Source organism: Bacillus rossius, chromosome 16 (genome assembly GCF_032445375.1).
Source record: "Bacillus rossius redtenbacheri isolate Brsri chromosome 16, Brsri_v3, whole genome shotgun sequence".
Classification (NCBI taxonomy): Eukaryota; Metazoa; Arthropoda; class Insecta; order Phasmatodea; family Bacillidae; genus Bacillus; species Bacillus rossius.
This window is the reverse complement of record NC_086343.1, coordinates 33,100,067-33,119,400: the sequence shown is the minus strand read 5'-3', so window position 1 is coordinate 33,119,400 and position 19,334 is coordinate 33,100,067. Positions and strand designations below refer to the sequence as shown.

The 19,334-nt window shown below is 38.0% G+C and overlaps 1 protein-coding gene across 3 annotated transcripts in view; it reads right to left on the bottom strand.

Moving 5' to 3' along the window:
* LOC134540042 (threonine--tRNA ligase 1, cytoplasmic) overlaps nt 1-19,334 on the bottom strand; it is an 82,586-nt gene that overhangs the window by 36,059 nt on the left and 27,193 nt on the right. For all 3 annotated transcript variants that reach the window (XM_063382485.1, XM_063382484.1, XM_063382483.1), the window contains 6 exons: nt 14,688-14,834; nt 12,383-12,577; nt 6,259-6,329; nt 4,475-4,637; nt 4,248-4,385; nt 3,046-3,224 (listed from right to left, as the gene is read on the bottom strand). In XM_063382485.1, the coding sequence (XP_063238555.1) occupies nt 3,046-3,224; nt 4,248-4,385; nt 4,475-4,637; nt 6,259-6,329; nt 12,383-12,577; nt 14,688-14,834 (893 nt within the window). The remainder of the gene's footprint in view (nt 1-3,045; nt 3,225-4,247; nt 4,386-4,474; nt 4,638-6,258; nt 6,330-12,382; nt 12,578-14,687; nt 14,835-19,334) is intronic.

The following is a 19,334-nucleotide window of genomic DNA, read 5'->3' as shown; positions in this document are numbered from 1 at the left end:
CAATCCACTCAGTGTGGTGAAACACTTGTTCATGTAAGGAGCAGAATCGCTTACTATGGCTTTCACTGAATTGTAATCAATGTTGTACTTGTTCAATGTGTCCAGAACTGCTTTAGAACATGTTGCATGGTTTGCTGCATCAAGAACAATGGATGCCACTAACTTTGTGTTTTGACTACTAGCAGGTTCTAATTTTTTGAAAAGGATGTTGAAAACACATGCCCCTCCTTTATCTGTAGTTTCATCACATAGCACACATATATCGACCCCTTCAAATTCATCTTTTAACTGTGCTTCCACTTTCTCCCCCAATTTTGGAACATATGTTCTCCTAAGGGAACTGGCTGTAGGAAGATCTCCCCCACCCTTTACATTTTTATTAATCCAACCACGTAATTGGGTGTTGTCTAATTTATGGAGTGGTATGTTGGCAGATATAAAAGCCTCGGTTGTATCCAAAATAAATCTCTCTCTGTCCTCTCGTACTTTTTCCCCGACTTTTGCGACTTCTTCTAGTGTTGCAAGACGTTTGCTGCCACTGCTTGTGCCCTCGGCACCTAACCTCACTTTCACATGATGTTTACTAGCAACATGTTTGACAACAGTGTCCCTTCTCTCGTAATCAACTCGGCAATTGCACCATTTGCAGAACAAAATGTTGTTGGAAACGTACAGCCCTTCTGATTTAAATTCCGTCGCCCGCGATAAGCAAGATGCTTTAAATTTTGGCATCGCTATATTGGGCCTAGCAGTAAATAAGTCGAAACCTACAAGGATTCTTGTTTTACTTAAACTGCCTGCCCGTGTAAACTTTTGCAAAGTATAGAATATTAATGAACACGGCAAATTAACTAGGTATCCCGAAAGATAACACACGTCACGAGTTGTTTTGCTAACGAAAAATTGGTACGTTGGTACGTGTGCTCGCTGCTAGCGCATTCAATTGTCTTCCGTTGCAATCTGGCGTCAACCAAAACAAACGAATATCGAGTTCCGAATTCGGGATGGCGTAATAAATGTTTACAAAAACATTATATAACATTTTTTCGGTACCAGGTATTCGGAAAGAACTAATTAAGCAGCGGAGTAAAGCAATGAAAAATTTAATCAACGGAAAAATTATGTTGTATTCTATTGTGAAGCGAAGGGGAAGGATAAGGACTGCTGTGTGTAAATATGGAGGCTGCCGGCTGAATAAGTACTGCAATATGTAATTTTCTGAATTGATAGGCGTAATGTTTCTGGCAAAAATGGAAGACGCTAAAAGACAGCTAAGGTGTTTTAAAATAAGTGGTATTTCCAACCTAATGTGTGAACATCGTATTTTGTTGACATCGCGCACATAATCTTTTATAAAGTCGCAAATAATTCATATTTTAACATTTTTTTCGGAGATTTTCAAAATTTCGCGTTTTATAGTTATAAAAATCTTTTTTCACGTTTTTTCGCGAAAATTCGCGGAAAAATCGTTCAACAATTTTTCCCATCTCTAGTAATAACGCACACAATTTTTTTTATTCCCATGTGAATTTAATAACAAGATTAGGAAAAATTGAGAATACAGTTATAATAACAGTATAAAAATATATAAAATACACTATTAAGTCATTGAAAGGGGAAATTAAATTAACTTCTATTTAAATATTTGTTATTGTAAACAACTTGAACTACAGTCTAATAATTGTAATTTACAATTAAGTTTTTGTTGCGGAAAACTAGCATTATTATCGACCATCACATAAGGTTGCATCAAGAAATTACCGTTTAACAATGCAAACATGCTGCTTTATTTTGTTCACTTGAGTTTATAGAAAAATGTTTCCTTTCCACAATTCACTTTTTTTCTCCCTACTCGCCATCTCACTATAATTATATAAAAATGACTAAAAACCAATTCTAGCACATGTGATTTTATTTATGTTGACTGAATATATAAAATTATAAATACTTTTTCACTTTTCACGTCAGATACAAATAACAAACGGATAATGTTACCAAAGACGCCCATAACGAATTTGTAAAACGCAGTGATAAAAACTAGAAGGTATCGGGACCACGATTTTGAACCGCTACTACAACTCGAAAAGATCGATTGTCATAGAATCCACTGCAACTGTTTGTGGTATTCTGATTGCATGCCATCTATTTTACTTCTCTGGCTATACGTAATGTACAAGGCCACTAAACAAAAGACGAAACGTAAATAAACATGTAGGAAAAATGCATTTTTTATTGTTTGAGGCAATGAGATTTATTAAACTTAACAAAATATCTGTTATTATGATATGACGCAGTTAGATGAATTTTGTAATATATTAAATATTACCGTATTTCGTCTTAAAATGTGTAACAAATTATTACACGGTAAAAACCTACTTAATTACGCCGGGACGTAAATAATCGGCAAAGTAATCGTTAAGATAATCGCAGATTACGAAAATCGGTAAGTACCCATAATCGCAGATTACGATTCATCGGTATCCGCATCGGTGCACCACTACTTTTAAACGTTTGCAGGAATGCAACTAGGCCTCCATCCTGCAATTCTCATCTGTCAGCAAGTGCAAAGGTCCAGGAAGCCCCAGATTAAAGTGGCATTAGTGACGCAATTTACAGGCAGAGCGCGTAGTTTTACTAAGTGGGGTTCAGGAGTTGGTAATTAACAGTTGTCTAATGTGGCATAAGTGACAAATTTAAGAGGCACAGCCTGAAGTTTTTCAGCTAAGCTGTTCCCAATGGCAATATACAGGTTTGCGATTAAATTGCAACCCCCCCCCTTTGGGTTCCACAGTTTTGGTTCAGGTTAATACAGCAATTTTGATGGGAATACCAAATGTAAAAAATGTAAATTGTGAAACGTAACTGCAAAAAAAAAATACTACTTAAATGAAAACTGACAGTAACGATAAACCTGAGCAAACTAAAAACGCTGACAGTGCAATAATACGGACTGGCAGCCAAGATAAACAGCCTGAAAAATATCTGAATGCAACTGGTGCCCACTAAAGAACACAGAATGAAGATGCTTCACAGCGCCTGCCTCACCTCACGTAACCCAGGTTGAACCGGATGGGCATCTGGAAGTCCAGCTGGATGGTGGCGCACTGGTGCGACCTCCTCAGCGCGTCCGTCACCGTGATGTCAATCTTGGGGCCGTAGAACGCTCCGTCGCCGGGATTCTCCTTCCACGGCTGGCCGAATTCGTTGAGGCTGTTTGTCAGTTGCTGCGACACATGACACGCCACAGGGCTTGACTCCTCATCAACATCAAAGTTATTAGAGACAAGACAATGAGATAATAGGGCATTGAATGAATGGGTGAGGGAAACGAGAGTACCCCTATAAAACCCCAATGACTTGCTCACGTGTGAAAAATACGGGTTTGGCCTTGATGGTATTTGCACCGGAATCACCTTGGTGGGAGGCAAGTGAAGTGACCTCTCAACCAATGTGACTCCAACATGCAACAATTACAGCCTATAATGTCCAAGAGATTAAAATTATAGCACTACAGTAACTACCTCGTATAACCTCTTTGCACAGCCTTAATACTCTCCCCTACCACGCATACCCCTGACCCCTTTGCCTACTACCTACTCCAGTGATTGCCATGTCTGGCAGGTCCTGCATTACTGTCTCCGAGGTGGCGCAATGTAAAATGCTGGACCTACATTCAGAAAACACTCAGGTGACCATCCCAGGTTCATCCATTCTGATTTCAGTTTGCCACGGCTTCACAAAATCATTCCAGCAATTACTGTGACGGTGGTTCCTCATAAGCCAAAGATCACTTCCTTCTCCAGTTTCCTGAACTGTATAGCGTTCGTGCGTTTGTCCACCTCTATTGATCTCATCGACATCATGTTCAACAAACGATAAAAAAAAATTCGGGTGTGTGCTGTGTGGCCACCACACATGTGTGCAATTTTGCAAAGGCACAACTATACTACTGTACAAGTATGCATGTGTGCAAGTATTCTCGTGAACTGTATACAAGTGCACCAATATACAAGTGTGCAAGTAAACTAGTGCACAAGTATTCAAGTGCACCGATATACAAGTGTACTAAACTGCAAACAGGCCATATAGTGATCCACTCCTAAGCCCCTCCACCTTAGAGGGCATCACTCCTGATCGTTGTACTTTCCACTGACCTCTGAGCATCTCACTCGTGTTACGTTCTGGTGTCATCACCTCGAATTACCCCAACAGCTCTTAAAAAAGTTTCACTTCAGAAAAAAAATTACCTTCTCTGCCTCATCCCACATTTGCAAATCGCCCATGAAGTTTTCGGGCCGAGTGGACAGCATCAGTTGGAACGTGAAGCCGAACACAGAGTACACGCTACGCAGGAAGTCCAGGGCACCCAGCATCTCATCCTTGATCTGCAACACGGACGCACACGTCAAAGCACGCCGCCGGACGCCACACACACACGCCGCCGCGAGGGGGGCCCACCCCGAAGCTCGGTCACCTGCTCGGGGGCGCAGAATATGTGCGCGTCGTCCTGCTGGAAGCGACGCACCCTCGTGAGGCCGGTCAGCGCCCCGGAGAGCTCGTTGCGGTGCAGAACACCGAAGTCTGCGAGCCGGAGCGGCAGCTCCCTCCACGACCGAGTCCTCTGGTCGAACATCAGGCTGTGGAGACAGCGAGCACAGGACCGTTAGGAGCCCAACTCCTGATGACATTCGTAACGGCCGTCGAAATGTTCTTTCGTGTAATTTAACGCAACACAAACTCTTACACCATCAGTGTTGAACTGGACTAAAAGGGGATGGGGAAGGAACAGAAGGAAGGGAAGGGTATGAGGAGTAGGAAGGGCACTAGGTTCGTGATCATCCCACTTGACATGGTCATATGGTATATAGTAATTAACAATAAAACTAAAATAACACCAAAATAGAAGTATTTACCCACATACTGTTTGTACTTTTTTTTTTGTTTAAAAACATGTAGTGCAATCCTTATTAAAAGTTTTCACTTTGGTGGGGAAAAAATTAAATTTTATTATTGAACTGTGTTGTTGGATATGTGCTTGAATAACTAGAATGAACTGGTTTTTAATTAAGGTATGTCACGATTAAGTATAAACTGTTTAGTTGAAATATTCCAGTGTGGGTATGAATCACAATGAACTGCGCCGTAATGCAACGTCTAGCACCCGCCCACCGGCCAGCGACAGTGTGCGGCATGTGCTAGTGTTTGGCTGTAGGAGGGGAATGACCTGGAAACAAACCAAACAGAGTTTGTGTGTGCAGTCTGTGATCGCATGCGGCCACGAGGCAGCATTGGTGGTTCTCCGTCTGTCTCTCATCGTTGTAAATGTCCGTGAACTGGCCTCTTACACAATCTTCACGTGACAATCCCTACAGGTCTTTATGAGTAACTGTGCCCCAACATTGTTTTAGCGTGATATTTCCCACACTTTCAACTGTAACATTCCATTACAAAACTGCAGTTATAATTGGTGTTCGAGATGTTGCTTTTATATCATTACAGCCCCCAACCACATTTTTCTCGGTGACTGTAATGTGCGAGATAGTTTTTAAAGAAAGAATTGAAAAGAAAAAGTAGCCTGTCACCTTTCCTCTCTTGTGAAAGGGACTTGTAAAAAATATGTATATATACAATAAACGGGAATGAAAAATACTATTATTTTCCTTTGTATATATTTTTTAGGTCATGCAGGGAATAAGAGGGGTCATGAAGGAAAAGGAGGGAGGGAGACAAGTGGGACCAGGAATGCCACTTTATCCCCTCCCACAGTAATAACGTACAGCAGACAAAAAAGGACATGGGGCCATAACCAGAGCTGTATTTCTTACATGCCAATAAGCTGAGACACTGTAACCTTTGATTCTACAGACTTTGCCTGACTATAAAAAAAATTAAAATGACTCCTATTTTGGTAATTAATCTCTCTGGTTTTGCTGCATTTCACAGTATGTTTGGGGTGCCATTTTGAATGTTTACTGGATGTTTTTCCTTCAAATGTGTTAGTTTTGTGGATGACTTCATGAGGGGGGGGTTTATAAATTAAAAATGTGTTTCTATTTTTTCTGATGTTACCCTTTTGTAAGCAATGGGTTAAGTAAAGCCTCTAAATATTAAGTAGAACCAAGGATTAATGGTGTTATAAATGAAGCAAACATGATCATAAAAAATATTGGTTCATCTTAAGTATCATAAAAAAATTTAAAAAAAAAAAAACTTTAAATAATATTTACACATTAGGTTACATGTAAGAAGTGTGCTTACCAGTGGCCAGGGCAATTCATCGGCTTCAAGGCAAATGATTCCTTTTCCACCTCAAACGAGAACATGTTTTCCTGTGGACAAAGACACATCCACAACTGTCACTCCCTTCAGATCATCAAACAAAGCTGCTATGCACAGAACTACTCCGGATCAACACGCTACAATAACCAAGACTAGTATATTTTTTTTACCTATAACATATACTGTCACGAGGCAGTCTACCGGGACATGCCCGGCCTCTTTATCACACGTGGAGGCTGGTGATGCCAAGCCCTCTCGGAGGGCCCCACTGGCCGCCACGTTACCTGCAGCCGCATGACCACCGCGGGGTGTGGCTTTCTGGCCCCGCCCCTTGCCTGTGGTCGTGTTTGGATCCAAGAGGGGTCAAGTGTTGACCTCGTTGCGCAATGCAGCCCACCAGAGACTTCGGCGGGCCCTTGCAGCGGGTATGTAAGAGCCTGGCCGACAGGTGCCGAGAGCTCGAGTGCAGTGTACGGAGTTGGAGTGGAGTCGCACGTGCATGGGAGGTGCGCGAAGTGTGAGGCTCAAGAGTTCTGGTTGGTAGGAACACAAGCTAGTTCCACGGCGATGAGGACTTCCGAGCACCCGAGGTGACGAAGTCGCAGCACGAGCGAGTAGTGGGAACGGTGGTGACCGGACAAAGAGAACAGACGCTTCAACAGGTGTTTTAACTGAGCAGATGGACATTGGACTGTTAAGACACTTAAGAGGAAGCTTTCAATGTTAGAGAATTGGTTTAGTTAGTAAACGTTGACAAATTTATTAATTGGGCTATCCTTTTTGAACCCATAGATAGTGTCTCTCTAATTTAATATCTCAAGTAGCAATAATCACGAATGTTTACAATTGTGATCGCCTACGGTTGCTAAAAAAAAAACTCAAGATGATTAAAAAGGTTCGGCGATAGGAAATCTTGCAGCAGGAAGTGCTGATGTTGCAGAAAGTTGTACACATGACTGGCGGGAAAAACATACTTGTTTTTGAGCGATCGTGTGTTATAATAACATTTTATTTCAAAGGTGAGAATTTGTTGCATTAGCTTCTTCAGCAATTTTCAAATTTATTTTGTTTATAATCTTCGTAACTTAAGCATTTATTTTAGTCATTCGTGCCGAGATGTTTATGGGGGCTTCATTGTAGCTAACAGCTGCAGTTGACATACAGTAGAACCCGTTTATAGTGAACCCGCCTATAATGAATTCCCGTTTATTGTGAATTTCCATCTCGGTCCTGGCAAAATGATGTGAGGTTATGTATTAATTTATTGGATATAGCGCACAACTTTTGTCAACGTTGATACGTTTTCCCGTGTACCACGAACAAATTTTGCCGACATAATGCACATTTATCTCAAATATTTTCATATAATTACAAGTATTTTCACAAAACGTCTATTCTGGATCACATTAACGTTTTTCTCCGCAATATGCTACTCGATTGTCCACTGTTCATATTATAAACAAGTCGTAATCGAGTGGCCTCGGTAGGCTACGTGTAGCCAGAAATGGTGCTCAGTTTGGTGAAAATTAGGGATGGGACGAATCCACATTTTGGTCGAATCTGAATCCTTGTTCGAATCCTCAGTGTTTGTCATCGAATCTCGAATCCCAGTCCCACACTAAACTTCACCACATGTTATTAAAAAAATCACACATTTATTTTAAAAAAATACATAGGCCTATGTATTAAAAAAAGCACATGTGTATTTATAAAAATTATAAAATAAGTGCATAGTGTATACGCCTGATATAAAATAGAGACAAATAACCTCAAAAACCACACATGTAAGTTTTCATCTGTCTAATTCTCTGTTAAATTAATCCTTCCTATGTTTTCAATAAAATATGTTTGTATAACAGACACTATTTAAAAAAAGTTGTTTTTTTCTGCAATGTTATATCATTGAAGGTTGGAAATGATCGAGTAGTAATGCTAATTGACAAAATACAGCGTAGTTTATCTATGTTTGTGCTATTTCCGTTACCTTTACAATATAGTTTAGGTATACAATTTTCTAGAGCTGGATGAACCTCAGTTCTCTGGTTTCGAACCGAACCACAGCAAAAAAATTTCGAACCGTGCCGAACCGAACCTCACACAGAAATAATTGTTTTGAATTAAAATGAACCGACCACCAGCATTTAGGTCTTTAACTGAATGGTGAGAAAGAAAGGTTCTCCAGCCATATGTAAAATTAAAACATTATATAGCTTAGCTTTATTAAAACATTGCAAAACATTTTATGAGTAAAGTTTATACAATAAATAATGAAGGAAAGAAAACAGTTTAGAGAAAATCATATACTTTTAATTCATGAAGAAGTTCCATCTAAATTTCCAAAAGACTATCTTCCTTTTTCAGTGTACACCAACCTTCATTTAAAAAAATATAATATTATAAAGATGACGAACATTCAGCATAAGGCCACATAACATATTTTTGTGGTAGACATAACCTAACATTTTCAATAAGTAAATCTTTTTAATAGGACATAAAAAAAAGTCAAATGTGAATTAAGTTACCTATCTATCTACATTACAAAACCCACTGACTGCAGTTGCTGTTTTCTTGGAAGAATGCTGCTCGTCAGAAGAAACTTAGACATTTTTTGGGGTGGTTCTGGGTCATCTGGGTCGTCATTATCTTTTCTCCATTTGGAAAACTTAAACGATGTAAGCCTGCTCATCGCAAATCACCTCAAGAACAATTATATTGTAAACGTAACGTAATAAGTGTGGTTATAGAAATTTGCGTCGGAAAAAAAGAAAACACGAGAAATAATGATGGCTGCCGCGACTACGCTAGTCAACTTAGTACCGTACTGTAAAATTTACTGGACCAGTACTTTTAATAAACAAGATTAAATTAATATTTTCAGTACCTGACTGTTATAACCAAAAAGGCCAAAGAAAATAAATACATCCCAGTAATTTAAAATACGTACCTAATTTACGTAATCATTTTCTACCTCATTTGTCTTGTGTTAACTTGATCACGTTAGTTTTGCCGAAATACGAGTGTTCTCGTACATGCGCTTTAGTTTAACGTATGGGGTACGTAATCTTTGGTGATTTTACAACACTTCTCGTACACGCACTATAGTTAAAGGTATAATATACAATACCTTTGGCATTTGTACGATAATTTATATTACGTAGTACGAGAAATGCATACAAAATTCTCTAAAGTAAACAAAAAACAAAGCGCGCCTATGTGAAAAAATGCTATACGAGTTATGCGACAATTAATAAATTTTTTATTTTGTCTGCGCTTGAAACTGTTGAGGCGACGATTATGCGATAAAAGTCGGAATATTACAAGTAATGGAATTTTGTTGTGTTGTTTTGTGAATGGTCTCAAATGGGGGTTAGAAAATTATAAAAACGTATTTTTTTTTAAACGAACGTTCGGTTTTTCGAAAAAATTTTAAGAGGTTTCGAACCGAACCGAACGTAAGGGTTCGGTTCGGTTCGAAATTTTCGAACTTCGGCCAGCACTACAATTTTCAATTACTACCTAAAACTCTTAAAAACCCACTTCGAATCCCACCTCGAATCCTACCTCGGATCCTACGAATCCTCGAATCCATAGGATTCGGTATATTCGACGAATCCAAGATTCGAAAATCCCATCCCTAGTGAAAATAAATAATTTTCCCTGCATAGTTAAAGAATGGGCGAACGCGTGTACATTTACCGTATTGGCCCGAATATAAGGCGACCCCGAATATAAGGCGACCTGCAGTTTCAGGAGGCCAAACAAATGTAAAAATAATTTTTGGTAGAAATTAATGTGAAAATTCATTAGACATACATTTTGTGTTGATAAATCGTTTTTGCATTTATGTATAACAATTAATTTATATTTATCACATTACTTATTTAAAATAAGTTTGAATGGCCTACCCTAAAAGTCAAAAGAAAACAATTAGAAAATATTTACATTTTTAAGTATTACATTAGAAATTTTTTCGTATGTTTACTCTAATGAAGCTGCATAATTGTCATCTTCAGAGCTGTTTATTTGTCTAGAGCTCGTTCCCCGCCGTTCCACCGATGTGTGATTGTGTGATTGTTCATTTTTCACAGTTTACTGTATCTACGAATTTAAAATTTTTACAATGGCTATTAATCACTCTTAAAATACAGCATTTAACTTTCCGTTTGACTTAAGCTACGTATTACCACAGAACAAGGCGTATTACTATTTAGTAGTGTGTTAAACGTAAAAAAAGCAAACAAAGAATGCATCTTGCCGGAACAAAACAAGTGGCTAGCAGACATGATGAAGCATACGGCCATGAATAACTCGGTTACGTGACCGCGTATATTTGTCCATATTACTCTCTGACAGAGAGAGTCTGTTCTATGAATTTGAAAGAATAATCTATTATAATTATGAAAGGTTTTTACATAAATAAAGAGTGTATTATTAAAATAGCTTTTGAAGCAACGTACCAAATTCCTGTTAATATGGCGTCTTCGTGCGTGTTCGGCAATGTTCGTTTTACAACAAAGAAATATTGTGGAAAGACAGTTGGCAGCCGTGAATTTCCAAACATTACATCCGAAATGTTTGTAAACGTAAAAATCGTTCTGAAAATAACTTTGATATTTTAGTACAAATATTTCCGTTAAAAATCTGAAGATAAATTACCGTAAATGTTAACACGCGATTGTACACAAAGTACAAATATGAATTGTGAAATAAAAGGTTGCCATTTTGAGATGCTTCAACATTCACGTTTTTACTCAAGAACAAATATTTTAATTTTCAACTTCAAACAATTGTGAATTACTGCAATATTAGGTGGATTTATCGTTTTTCCCCGTGTGAGGTAACAAAGTTTTAATATAAAAAATTGTGAACGTTTTGTTAAACAATGTTTCTACTGTAGCTTTCAGCTTGGAACTAATGTTTGCGGTTCTGACGTCTTGGGTGCGAAAATAAGGCGACTTCCAATTTTTGCATCTTTCGTTTATGTAAAAATGGTCGCCTTATATTCGGACCAATACGGTAGTAAGTTATCAAAATTAAACATAAATTACCGCTACACAAATACGTATGTACATTATAGCAGCAAATTCAATATTTTTACGTCTCATTTTTATCGTTCACGTTTCGGACATTTTGATCGAGTAAGGTTCGTAAGACTATCACTAGATAGAACGCTGTGGATTAAATTTTTCCATAGAAAGAAATTTTCGTTCCAGCTTTAGCAACTGCGATACTAAATGATACGTAGTGATCTTTGATGCGCCAGACTCGTTATTTTTCGTTTATTTACTTTTGACGGTAAAAAGATTTTCGTGTTTTTAAGCTGCAAATGTGCTTCAATAAGAAATACGTACATAAAAAAGGGTGAAAAACGCGTTAAAAAACGTAAGGCATTATCTGTGCGAGATAAACTGGACATTATTAAAAAGTTAGACTCCAACCCCACTGTCCCGCACGTGTCAATATCAAAGGAACTTGGAATTGCAACATCCACATTAAGTACAATACTAAACAAGCTGAACAATCTTCTTTCTCAAGCTGCGAATACGTCACAGAGTATTAAACGCCTGAAAAAAGGAAAATACGCCGATGTCGAAGAACCATTAATAGAAAGTTTGTACATGTGTAGTGTATTAAAAATAATATCTGCATTTGCTCATAAAACTGTTGCTTTGAGTATTTTCATTCGTTCTTTTCTTGGCTTAGGCCTATGTGTAGTAAAGATTATGCTTTTGAGTATGTATTGCCAATATAAAAGTTTTCCCAGAAATAAAGTTTCCCCTCTATAGTGAACATATAAACTACTCCCTTCAGATTCATTATAACAGGGTTCTACTGTACATTTTACATTCTTAATGCTCTTTCCATCGCATCGCGGTTATCATTCACAGTTAAGCCACAAATAAAATATATTCTGCCTGTTATCTACAGACGTGCATATACATAATAGATTTTAAATGAGGAATAAACATTTAAAAGAAACTTGAAATATGGTCACAAATTCAAGTTTGGTGTGGGTCTTATTCCAAAAAAAACTATTTTTGGTTGCAAGTCTTGACATGAGGGGTTCGAGCAGGCTGTAGTGCCAGCAGCTGCAAACGCTCACCGCGTAGTGCGCCCAGTGGCCGGAGGTCTGCCACAGCTTGGTGTTGTACACGTTGGGCGTGACCACCTCCTGGAAGCCGCGCCTGCGGTACTCGCGCCTGATGAACTCCATCAGCGTGTTGTATATGTGGGCGCCGCGCGGGAGGAAGAAGCACGAGCCGGGACTAAGCTCGTGGAAGAAGAACAGCTCCTGCTCCTGAACAACACCCATACCTCCGTGCGTCATCTCTCTCGTTTCTTCTTACTGTTCATCTGAAGTATCATAGGTCTAAGCTCTCCGACTATAATTTTTTATTCCATTACTAGGGATATTGTAACAAAACATCAAATTCTGCATAATTTATATAGGATTATTTCCTAAGGACCAGCCAGTCAAATTCCCGAACCCTCAAATACCAATAATTTCTAGTATTTAAAAGCTTTGAGATTCAAGGGGAAAAAAAACTAGATAAAATTGATTATTTTAAAATAATAAAATCACTGAAAAAATTTCCTCAAGTTAATGCACTTTTAATATGTAATTACTAGTGATGGGCCGAGACTCGAAAATTCGAGTCGAGTCGAGCGAGTAGCATCAGCTCGGCTCGGCTCGGAATTCGAGTTTATTTTACTCGACGGGGCGAAACTCGAAAGGAAATTCGGGTAAAATTCGATGATAAAATATAATAAAATTGAATTACAATAAATTCTTAATATCTCCTAACGTGACTTCGGCCGACACTAAAAATTACATTCGTAAGACCGAAACACGTACTTACAAACAATGACGACAATCGGCCATATTATTTATATTTTAGTTTTACATGTTGCCAACTTAACATGTGTGACCACATAGCAAAGAAGACGAACACATTTTTAATAAACAAAACACGAATTAAATTTTATAATCATAATATCGGCAGAAATATTACTTTTTTTTTAGTAAATCCGTGCTACAATCGGCGCAACGTTACAATAATAAATTAACGGTAGCGTTATATTTGTGCCGATGTTTGCGACTGATACGCCACCAATCACGAAATGGCATTTAAAAAAACTTTGCTCGACTAATTTTAGGAAGTATAGGTTGGCGAACATGAATTTTTTTTCCGTGTTTGTTTACACTATTACGTTCGGCGAGATTGCGTTTTGTATAATTGTTTGCTATCCAAGTTAAGTGGCAAGTTAAAATTAATTATGAAGTATAAATTATTTTATAAAGTGTAACTATTCAATACAAATACAAAAGCATGTATTGGTTGGAAGTGCCAGCTTGCGATTGGCCGGCAACGTAACGGCGTTAGTGTTGTAGCAATAATCTTTAAATGTATTATATTTGTTAAAGGAACGTTTATTGTAATGTTGCGCCAATTTTAGCACGGCCTTACACTTCCCATAAGTGAAAGTTTTCAAAAATGTTCTAATGATTGTGTGAAACCCTAACCTTCGCGCCAACAAGACTAAATTATATTCAATGTTTTTTATTGACTCGTGAATGCTACAGGCCGCAGCTAACTCGTTCGGTTCAAAATAAGGTAAATATGTAGTTGAGCGGTATTTGCGAAAAAAAAATGTTAAAAATATGAAAATACTTTTATTATATGCTCTTTAAATTCCTCTTTTCATTAAAGCCGGCGGATATAAGAAATTCCAAATACTTTAGGAGATATCGAATTTTTTAATTTTCACAGTTGGGCGATATTTGTTAAATAAAATTTAAAAATTCCGAAAATACTTTTATTCTATGCTCTATACCTCAATTATTGAATTGTATTATATCAGTTAAGAATTTAACCTAAATGAATTATTTGTATTAATACTTGTATTTTAAATATATTTGATTAAGTGGGCCATGATATAACAAGACAACCATCTAAGGACTCTTAGCAATAAAGTGCAAATATTCAAGCTCGACTTAAGTGTCAAAGATTCAAATAAAAATTCAGACTCGAATCGACTAGACTTGAATTTATGATCTACAAACTCGACTCGAATCGACTCGAACTAATTATTGTAAAATTCGACTCGACTCGACTTAAAAATTTGCAGGTTCGTACATCTCTAGACTAATTACATAAAAAATTATTACAAGAGGGGCACATTCGAGATACTCTTTTCGATTTGAAATGGAGATTTGGATTTAGAAAATCTAGGAGATCATTCATTGCTAATAATAATTGCGCTTGTACACAAAAAAATGTTCAAAATGCGGACACAGAAAATTTTGCAATAAATAATTTTAATAAATTTAAAAATTTCATGGCCCTCAAGGTGCACAGAACAGTAAAGTGAACATCTAGGTACAAATAAAAAACCACCACACTTACTCGGCCGATCTTGCGATGGTCCCGCTTGGCTGCCTCCTCCTGAAACTTCTCCCATTCCTTCAGCTGCTTGGCATCCGGGAACGACACCCCGTACACCCTCTGGAGAGATTCTGCGTCGTTCTTGCCTTCCCAGTAGGTCGCCGAGTTCTGCAGCACACGGCAACCTGATGTCAACTCGTGGCACGACACACCCTGTACATGACAAACAGTTAAAGGACTTCCATCCGGCACGTTGACAACCACGGCCATGCCGGATTATCGAATAGCTGTACTGTGCGATCATCATTTTGCTGTCCAGAATATTTGTTTGGTTTCTTTGCTGGGCTTGGCTGTGCATCACTAGTTGTTGTTGGTTGCCCAGATTACTGTTTTTTTTATTTGGTTTTGCGACATGCTTACAAACAATTGAATAGCCTTTCATAGTATGCACCATACAAAAATACAATTTGTCTGCTGGTCGCTGTGTTCTCCAAAGTTGTTGTTTGTCTGTATTTCCTGTTCTTGATACAACTGTCTTGTTGCTGTCAGTCTGTCTCATAAATATATTTTTTTGGACTAATTACTTCCACTGAATTCTTTGTGATGGCTATGCATTCACACATTTGACGCCGGCTAGTTTTGGCTTTTTTTTTTTTATGCTTTTGTGTATACATTTTTCTTGTGCATTCTTGTGGTTTCCATTATTGTGTTATGTAACAAGGAGTACAGGAAGAGCAGGTGGGCTGATGACAGATAAACAAGATCCCAAGTTTATTAAACATTAACTGAACTCTTTGAGTACAAAGAAAAAAAAAATTAATGCCTCATACTTCGCGATTTCGTTTATTCGCTTCCGTGGACTTGACTCCTACTCATACCTGATCCCCTCAATATTGACTGCAAACAAAATTAAGGATAAATTGTGTTATACAATGTACAGGTTCTATAGACACATACAGTATTTACTCGCATATAAGTCGCCATCGCAGATAGATCGCACCCATATTTTGAGGTCTTGAATTTGGTATTAAGATTCCCCCCATATAGGTCGCACTCGTAATTCATTACCGCGCCGTGCGCCGTGGCCGTGCATGGAGAAAGGTCATCGTACTCGATCAGCTGCTGTTACGGCGCGCCTGCTGGCTCTCTTTGTTCACTGAGCTGCGCATGCGCAGACTCGTGACCTTGCATCAGCAGCCAGCCAATAGATGCGAGGTTAGCGGAAAAAAAATATAAGCTCCACCTCCCGTGTACCAATTTTGTCCAGTTCTAATACCAGTTTATTGGTATACGCACCAGTTTTCTCGCTGCCGTGACATGTTCAAGTTTACGTCCATCTTGATGTCTTGATACCAATAATTAATTAATTACGATCCCCAGAAATTAATTGTTAGTTTAAAAAATATGTGTCAACTGTACAATACTTCCGAAATTATAAAATACGTATAAAACAGTTACCAAGACTCCGCTCATTTTATCTTGTGAAGTTTGTCTCGTACCAGTATTCTGGCTAAGTTGTGACATAAATACAGTATCAGAAATTAACAATCAGCCACGTTCATACATTCGTGAGTTTACGTTTTTCCCTCGTGCATTTTAGATTGTCTCCTGCTATAATTACTCGGACTTTTACACGCCTAGGCTGAAATTATTACATGTTTAGAAAGAAAAGCAACTTTTCATGTTATAAAATATGTATATTTTGCGATTTAAAATGTTCATTGCCGACTATAAACGTTACGTTTTTCATGAAGTTTTTAGGCCTACTAGCTAATCTTATCTACTCTTAAAGTACCCACGATATTTTCTGGTTGTTTATGGTTGTTACGTGACGTAAATAGCGGGATGGATTCGATTTTTGAGTCGTAATTTGCGTGAAAGTATTGTATTAGACTAAATGGGAACCAAACGGGACCTGAAGAATATAGTGCAAATAACGGGAAAACGTAAATAACGGTAACGTAAATAAGGGGTTTCGCTGTATGTGAACATTGTAAATAAATTTGCCTATACCTATATAAACTTCTTTTTCGCATTTTAAAGCAAAATATTGCAAAAAAAATTCCTCAAAAATTTTAAAATTTTTTTTCTTCACATGTAGGTCGCACTTCATTTTTTCCCCATCAAATCTGGTAAAATTGCCGCAACCTATATGTAGAGACACGGAAATTTCGCGAATCGCGATATCGCGAAATAACACAGCAATTTACCTTAATTCGTGACAAAACACCGAAATCGCACAGCATCGAGAAATAAAACTGATAATAATGAATTAGACCACCCATGCAAGACATCGCGAAAAACAAGTAAACACGACGTTGACGGCACATCGCCAGTTTTCTAAGTTTCAACATGGCTGCTTTGTAGTAATGAAAGTAAATAATGATTTACAGTATTCCCGTCACGTAATCATTACAATTTGAAACGAAAGCAGTAATTGCAATCATAAACTAATTAAAAAGAGAAAAATGTACCTGAGCATCAACACAAAGTTAATAAAAAATACCGGCGATGTTTTCAACACAATATAGCTGCCATGATTTTCAACCCGCTGTATTTACACATTAATCTTGTAGAGAAATATAAAATTTTAATTCTTCCTTTCATGTTGAACATTTAACAACCTCATGCTTTCAACTACGTTTGACTGGCTTGGCAACCTACTCGTTAGGCCCGTTCCACAATGACACGGAAACGGAGACGGAACACGGAAACGAAGACGGATTTCACGGAACAGAGCCTCTACAATAGCACGCAAACGGAGACGGACCCGCACGGACCTGCTCAGCAGTGCTGAAGTCTTCCGTTTACGTTACTCCGTTAGACCAATAGGAGCACGTTATTTATTCACTGCAGTTGTCAAGCTACAGTTGCGCGTTCATGTTAATTAAGATATTAGTTTTGACTAATTTTGGTTCCCGTATTTTCGACTACTTTTTTATGTGTGAACAACAAAACAAGTTTTGTTTTGAAATTTGAATTGTGCACGTGGGTTTCATCATGACGAATTTTGATGAACATTTAATTTTCATGGTTAAAGATATACCTGATATATATGAGAATACGGAGAAGGACTACTTTACCACCGCCACAACGCAAAAAAAAAAAATCGACTTACATTACCAAGTTAACAACCATACATTTCGATTTAACAGGTAGCTCACTTGATACTCGTAGTTTTCAGTTACGTCACGCTCGCTCTTTCTTATTGGCCAAGATTTCTTACGGGTCCGTGTATTGTAGAACGAGAAAAATACGGACGGAACGGAACAATACTCCGTTTTCGTCTCCGTTTCCGTCTGTTCCGTTTCCGTGTCATTGTGGAACAGGCCTTAGAGCTGTAGGTGTAGCAAACCGTATGTATTCGGTACTGACTGAGTAACGGGTGCGCCATCTAGTATCGAGTAACGAAACGTTACACACGGCTGGATTTCGTTACTCGCATTTTTCGTATGTTTTACGCATGCGCGCGCATATTCGATGAATTTACGTTACAAAGAACGATGTTTGTTTATTAAGTATAATATGGAAATTTGTCGTCCAAGTTTTTTACTGTTTATAAGAAAGTATTTTTTACAAATTAGAAATATGTATGTTTTTGTTATTTATTATCGCGTATTTTCACGTTTTTTGTTGTTTTTATCTTAAAAGAGATAATATAATAAAACCGCTCTAATGAGATTTAATTGTTTCTTGGTTAACAAAAACTGTTAATTATCAAATATTGTTAATTGTTTATATTCTATTTATTATTATTTACGTGACGTCATACTGTACGCGTACGCAATACGACTCGATTCGTTGTGCAACATAACATTGCATGTTATGCGGTATCAGAAGTAACGAGTAACGTAGCGACACGATAGTAACGAGTACTAATTGTTATAGTAACGAATACATACGGGTACACTTTTTTTCGTTACTTTTACACCTCTACTACTCGTAAACATGAACACATGGCACTACGCCGATTGATAAGCAAAATCAGTGACCTTTAACTGCCGTAACTACACTTCTCAGCAAATGCAATACGACCGCAGAGCAAGTGAATACGGCGTCAACGGGACAAAGAACAGCAGCAAGAAATATTAAAAGAATACTAAGTTGAGACATGCCGTGCCGAGGCAGCGCGCTAGGCGACACCGGGCCGTGCCGAGGCAGCGCGCTAGGCGACACCGGGCCGTGCCGAGGCAGCGCGCTAGGCGGCACCGGGCCGTGCCGAGCTGTTTCAAGCCTACAATTTTTATTTGCCAATAGTGTTGACTTTAGAGTGCAGTATACGAGTATACGCCGTGCCACTATTATTTAGCCAAGCAAAACTTGTAGGTCATAAAACCATTCTCAAAAGTTAAAGTAAACATGAAAAACCAAAACAGCGAAATAAAACCGAAATTTGATTTTTTCAAAACGAAATTTAAGGAAAAATAAAACCATTTTTACGGGACTCTACCTATATGCGAGTAAATACGGTAATTCATTTTGGCTACACTATAATAATAATTACCATGATTTTGACCAAAACTGTGAACACTAAAAGTAGGGGTCGCATTATAACCGCAAAATTGTATCTTGCCACTGAGAACAGCTTATTTGAAAGAAAAAAAAAACAGGCTCTGCTTTTTAAATGCGTCACTTATGCCACTTTAGACCGCTGTTAAGTACCACCTC